The sequence below is a fragment of the Montipora capricornis genome, chromosome 4, assembly GCF_036669925.1.
Source record: "Montipora capricornis isolate CH-2021 chromosome 4, ASM3666992v2, whole genome shotgun sequence".
In the NCBI taxonomy this organism is placed as follows: domain Eukaryota; kingdom Metazoa; phylum Cnidaria; class Anthozoa; order Scleractinia; family Acroporidae; genus Montipora; species Montipora capricornis.
In genome coordinates, this window is record NC_090886.1 from 1,993,640 (window position 1) to 2,000,026 (window position 6,387).

The 6,387-nt window shown below is 40.0% G+C and overlaps 1 protein-coding gene and 1 long non-coding RNA gene across 2 annotated transcripts in view; both read right to left on the minus strand.

The window, feature by feature from the left end:
• LOC138045136 (uncharacterized) overlaps window positions 1-365 on the minus strand; it is a 2,416-nt gene extending 2,051 nt beyond the window's left edge. Inside the window, exons 1-2 of the long non-coding RNA XR_011131539.1 lie at window positions 216-365; window positions 44-124 (exon numbers count right to left, since the gene is read on the minus strand). This is a non-coding gene — a long non-coding RNA (uncharacterized lncRNA). The remainder of the gene's footprint in view (window positions 1-43; window positions 125-215) is intronic.
• Window positions 366-926: 561 nt separating this feature from the next.
• Window positions 927-3,786, minus strand: LOC138045009 (uncharacterized). Its single transcript, XM_068891368.1, has 7 exons — window positions 3,675-3,786; window positions 3,247-3,456; window positions 2,620-2,718; window positions 2,168-2,311; window positions 1,709-1,834; window positions 1,216-1,350; window positions 927-1,024 (listed from the first exon to the last, which is right to left on the minus strand). Exons 2-7 carry the CDS (start codon window positions 3,410-3,412, stop codon window positions 927-929), a joined length of 768 nt encoding a protein of 255 aa, XP_068747469.1. The 5' UTR covers window positions 3,413-3,456; window positions 3,675-3,786.
• Between the last annotated feature and the right edge of the window lie 2,601 nt (window positions 3,787-6,387).

Here is a 6,387-nt window from a genome sequence, read left to right on the forward strand (position 1 = left end):
ACGGTTATTTTGAGACCCGGATGTATTCTGTGATTGATGTTACCTTTCCTGGCCATCCATGGCGTGTGGTAAGTTCTCATAACATTTTCCCCAAGTGGCATTGGCCGGTTGTTCAAATAACGCACTGCAAAAGGAGAGAAATAAAAAGAATACGCCTTAACTTAGCTAGTGGAAAAATTAAAGATGTCACTACAACTTGTTTTATCTGAACTGACCGGGTTAGTTTATTCGTAGTTGTCAAATCACGCGTGTAAAGAAATCCAAACCGTCCATTATTAAGAATGGGAAATATGCAAGTAAATGCCCGGGTATGATACAAATTGCTTGGAAACGGGTGAAAAATCAGAGTCCTAAACAGGATTCGAATCTACGACCCCCTAACACTGGTTAGTCTCGTTCAGGATGTCACGCAATGGGGGAGCGTTGCGTGACGAACACCGGTCGGATGCGTTACTCATTGAGCAACAAGAACTCCAAGGCGGAGCTAGGCCGTTTATTTACGTCGTGGGGCCCGTTTCTCGAAAGTCCCGAAAAGCCATTTGAGAAACTGCCAACCGCCTGTTTTGAAAAGCCGATCTTTTAACGTGTTTCAAGGTAACAAAAAAGAAACATGACCGTGAAGTTTGACGACTTAAACCCTCTTCGTTCTTGAGATTCAAAGGGAATTGTGACACCCGAAAATGGCCCGTAAAGTTTCGGGACTTTCCAGAAACGGGTCCCTGGATGGACAATGTGTCCCGATCTCTGCGGTCTCTACAAAGTCAAGCACCTCAATTTTTGCAAATACATGAATGTTGGAAAGGTGTAATGAACCCGTGGGAAGGATATGATACAAGTTGCTTTCCATCATTCCATCATTCAAGTCATGTAAGTGGCCGGGTATTCTGCAGCTTAGCCAAGGTAAATTAGTGTGATGTTTACTGTTTTCACTGGGATAAATTCTTACCCTTTTCAGCCTGGCTGATGTGGTAAGAGTTAACTGGACCGACAGCTGGCAGTGGTCTTGTGTTTAAGTATGCCGGGGCTAAACAGAAAAAAATAATAATAAAAGAAAAAATGGAAATAAACAACTGATGATGAAAGTGAAGAATGATGATAAGGAGAACGACGACGATGGTAGCAAAACGAGCGATTATTACCCAGAAGATCAAAGGGCTTCTGCTCGAAGGGTATTACCACATCTGCTCCTCCGAAAAAATGTTTAAAGGTGCATACCTGATTTCAAATGATTAGAGCAAGGATCATCAATCTTTATTGTATCTCTTTCATCGTGCAAAGCTCCCTCGACAGTAACAGTATCTTTTGTGCAGTCAGTTGGATTCATGAATCCAGGACTGAAGCTACTGTTTTCTAAAATAGAAAAAAAGAGAGATTCTTCCAACGCTCAAAATCCGAAATTTTATTTAACAAATATCGCTGTAAGGTGTAAGAGAAACTCCTTGCTCTTTTTCTTTTGTATCCTAGTTTTTAAAGCTTCAAGAAATTGTCAGGATGTTGTTTTTATTTGTGTATCTTACTGCATGGCTCCATGTAATTTGCTGCAATTTTTTCTTAACCAGGAAAAACAGGAGCTTGATTGGCTCCCGTGAAACCAATCATATCAGGCACAAAGAACGCGATGAACCAATCAGAATTCAAAGCAATTATATCAACTTGATCAAAGGGCGGGAAAATTGCGCATTTCGCGCGTGACATGTCGTTTACTTACGTTTAGCAATTTCGCCATTCCTAGTTGCAATGTGTAATGAGCTTGCACGAAACGGACCATTTGCAATAACCATATCTGATATCTTGTCAAATTCCGAGGGCTTCAGATCCTTGAAGTAGGCTTCGGCTGAAAAAAAGATTATGAGTCAATTGCAAAGAACAAACTCAATATGCAAATCAACAAAAGTGATCCCGGTGCAAGACAAAAGATGTGAATTCAAAGAGATTTTAACATCAGCTCGGTGAAAAGCGGAAATGATAAGGTAAAATATGAGCTAAGGATGAGAATGAGAACAAAGCCCAGTTTAGCGAAATTCTTATAGGACCGAAGGCCAGTTTTAAAACTAGGACTCGTTTATTCAGCTAAACTATTCTTTTAACATATTTTTGGAACAGCGAAAAGCGAAGTAATTTCCCCGAAATATTAAAAGAAAAGAAAGAAACCAAGAATGCGTCTTACCTCTAAACAATGGATACTTCTCCTCGAACTGTGGAAATCCCGCTTCATGACTATCACGAGTAATGTCGCTTTGTACACGAGCACCCATGTCTTCTTTATTTTTGTCTTTTGGCTCGTTGCTGTGAAAGAGCTTTCGACGAGAAGCTGAAAAGGAGTAATTAAGTTACTGAGGTTAAGCTTCAAATTTTTAATATAGTGGCTGCTAACAAAACTGAAATCAACAATCAAAGCAAATGTTGTTTATTTGAGGAGAGTGGAAACCGGAGTACCCGGAGAAAACCTCTCCGGATGCAGAGTAGAAAACCAACAAACTCAACCCAAATCAAATCAAATCTTTATTTTAAAGACATACGAAGCCGAGTCTGGGAATCGAACCCGGGCTACATTGGGAGGCGCGTGCTCTCACCACTGTGCTCTTATCACTGAACCACTAACATAACAATCGGCTTTACCGTTAACTTCATCTTCACTCGCTTTTGCAAATGTCCCCTTCAAGATTTTAATTTCTTCCTTTAAGCAAAAGTTTTGCTTCTCCAATGCTCTTTCTCTCTCTAAAGAATGAAACAAAAGCCTAAGTAACACTGAAATATGACTCGTTAGTCCTGAAGTGAATTAATATAGCTATAATCATCTATAGCAAAACTAGACACTGAGTTGTGTGCTAAATAAAATGCTCAGTGACCGTTTTAAGTGAGAATATTAAGTGCAATGTATGTTACTCTTTCATCAGCTGTTTTATCCGTCTCATTTTGTTGTTTTACGGAGTAAAAGTATGACAGGATTATTGTAACCAGCGAACTAAGTTTAATGGCCCATTTTCAATATAGCTTTTACCTAGAACGATAAAGCAGTGGAACAATTTGCCCGCCACACTAGCCACAGCATCAAGTCTTAATGGTTTTAAGAGTGGAGTATGTGAGCCTACGAATACAGCCGCCTCCCATATCATCGGTAGGTACATCGTAGAGAGGGAATACTTGTAATATGGTAAATGTAAATGTAAGACTTTGGATCTTTTGATGTCAGCCTTTGAACATAGCGCTTTAATCTCTTTCCGTTCTGGGTCCGTGAACGCCTACCTTTAGCTGTTTGAAGTTTAGTCTTCAAATCTTCACATTCCAAATTCTTCTTCATGAATTTCTCGTTGGCCAAAATAGCAGAGTTTTTCACCTTTGTTAGCTGACCAACGGTTTCCTCCATCTTTTGCTCAAACTCATTTTCTTTTTTCTTGTGACAGTTGTTCATCCTTGACAGCTTATCGTTTAACTGAACGATTTCTCTTTCCTTTTCTGAAATCGATCGAATTGTGGGAGGTTAAACAAGGATGTTATTCTGTCACGTATCATATTCTATCATCAATTATTATCTCTTCTTTGAGGAAGGTACAGTTTGGCTGGTTTAGTAGGCGATGGTTATTCTGACTTGGTAATTTCAAAACGTGTGATTCTCTGTCTCACAATTTCTTTTTCTATTTTTATATCAATCATTTGTTTCGTTGTTCACTTACCCTGACACTTGGTCTTGAGGGATGCCAATTCAAGTTGCAATTCTTTTTCTCTCTAAGAAAAGGAAGATATTTATTTGCTTACGCTTTCGAATTTATAGCTATCTACATTTACATTTACATCTACATATTCCAGCACTCGGCAAAGCCCCTTTTTTGACTTACTGTATGGCTGTTTCTGCTTAGGTGGCCTCATACACCACAAGCCTTTTTGGAGACATCGGCTACTTCTAAGGAGAGGACACGACAGCCGCCATACCGGAGACTTCATCGAATAGGGTGTGGTTCTTGAACGTCCCACAGGGAACTTATGAACGTAGAAGATGTTTGTGAGACGGCCGGGGCTTACGCTTTATAGTCCTGTCCGAGAAGACTTGAAAGTCTAACCATTTGCAGATAAAATTGCAATTCTAAAATCTTGAGTATTGATCCGGCCGGGGTTCGAACCGCGATCTCCCGTATGACAACCCGATGCTCAACCAACTGAACCTTAGTGCGTGGCTATACTGGACAAAGTATCCAAACTTAATAATGATTGACAAAAGGAAACTACAGGGAAAAAAATCAACCAGAGCTCACATGATGCTCGCCGGAAGCCTTAGCATGCGCGTACTGTGTTTAAGGATAACCCGATTAATTCTTAACCTGGTGTATCCCCTTTCTTGCGCTCTGATATTTAGCTTACTACATCCCCGTTTTAAGCTTTGGTGCTGTATAAAATTTCCAAGGATCCATTCGTTTAAAATTTAATAAAACAATAGTGAATTTGTAGTTGTTGGATATGAGATTTGTTACAGTAAAACTCACATCCAATGCGCGCTCATAAATGTTGTTAAATATATGGATTTTATCTGTTTGAGGTTCTAAAGAAAAATTGCACTTAAGTTTTTTCCCAAGGTTTTGAGGTGATGCTTTTTTTTCTATGAGTAAATTTCAAAAGATCGATATCTGTGTATTCATCCTCTGGTTGCCGTTTATTCAGCAAATGATTGGAACGTTGCGTCACAGAAACGATGGAGTTTTTTTGCATGCGCTTATCATTTAAACCTGCAAAAAAAATTAAATTCTCTCTGGAAAAATCACTTTGAAAACTATCATGAGACAAACTCGGGCACCACGTCGGACTTTAGGGAAAGGAAACTACTTCAACCCGGCCAAGAGATTCAAGTTGACTTTTCAAGAAAAGGCGCTTAACTTTAGCAATTGCAAGCAAGTATGTTTCTTAAGAAATAGCGCGAGTAAGCGAATAACATAAATAAATAAATAATATTTTCAAGAAATGAGCAACCGTAACATGGGATCTGCCTTCTGCACAAATGTGCGTGTGGTCTTTGAAAAGGCAACTCCTACCTGCTGAATATCCTCACGTGATGCATATGAGGCCAACTGGTTTGTGGTTGGTCCTGCCGCATTCCAGTCTCTGGTAGAAAGAAAACTCTGAGAGGCGAAAGTTTCGCCATTTTCAACTTCTCCCGACACTTGACTATTCATATGGTTAGCTAATCCACCTGCAATAGCTTGCGCATAAGCAGTAAACATTTTTGAACTTTTGCACAGTAAACTCTGAACAAAGCCGCGAAAAAAATGTTACAATTTACCAGTTGTTATGGCAACTGTCGTCATAATTGCTGAGCTTTAAGTTCCGTTCCCAGGCTTCTTTCACTTTCACATTCAAAGCAAAGTTCAACACAATCTCGTCCCCAGAGTCCGCTTTTTTTTCGGTCAGCACCAAGAACACGGACTCTGGCCACTTCCAATTTATGCGCAGTCGTAGTGAAGGTCCATTTTTATAACCGTTGACAACCGCTGTTGTTTCAAATTTCTGAACGTGCGTAGACGAGCCGGAAGTCCTTGATGTGCGGACTTCCTGCCTTGGAAGTGACCAGAGTCACTGTCCGTGTTCTTGATGTAATGCTTACCAAAAGAAAAGCGGACTCTGGGGACGAGATTGAGTTCAACCACTCATTGACAAATATTGGATGGCGTCGAGGCAGTCTATAGGCTACTTTCCAATTTGAATTGCATTGTCTGTCCGGAATTGAGCTTTCAATTACGCAGACGCGCATCATGTGAGGCGTGAGAGGTTGAATTCGCGCGGCTTGTGGTTGGCAAAGTAGCCCTTGCAGATGTATCATTTCACGAATTTCAAATGCGTTAAGAGTGATTGTTGACTTCCTGTTGTTATTCTTAAATGCGCCGCAAAATCCTTGTATTTCATCGCCTTGTCTAGGATTTTGAGAGAATGCAATAGCATCTAGCATCTCGATGAGTAAAGAACCCTCGTCTTTATTAACAAAAATGATACGACTGAAATTAACCAAAACTTACAGAAAAAATATGAAGTCAAGCCACTATTCTAAAATATGAAAATTTAGAGTAGTAAAACCACTGCCCTTTTTCATTTCCATTGTCCAAGAACAAATATCTAAAATTGTAATGAAAATAATAAAAGGAGAACTGGAGAACTGTTAGAAAAGAGTAAAGCGCATATAAAGCGTATCCATGCGTCTGTTTTGTGAGACATTTTTGTGGCTATTTGCGACAACTTTGATGCTTTATGATGCTTCAGTCTCGATGCCGATGGGCAGATGGCATCAAGGACTGCATGAGAAACTGCACGGCAATTGCGAGAGTGAATGGACAATGGGTACAGTGCGTCTCTGAGCCCCACTTAGAGCATTGGATCAGCTGAACTCAGTTCATGATGCATACGAGA

Excerpts from the sequence above, each read along its gene's own strand:
- LOC138045009 (XM_068891368.1), bottom strand. The coding sequence starts at position 3,412 with ATGAACAACTGTCACAAGAAAAAAGAAAATGAGTTTGAGCAAAAGATG. Across the intron at positions 2,719-3,246 it reads TAAACTTCAAACAGCTAAAG|AGAGAGAAAGAGCATTGGAG; the intron begins GTAGGCGTTCAC and ends TTCATTCTTTAG. Across the intron at positions 1,025-1,215 it reads CTCTAATCATTTGAAATCAG|CCCCGGCATACTTAAACACA; the intron begins GTATGCACCTTT and ends TTTTCTGTTTAG.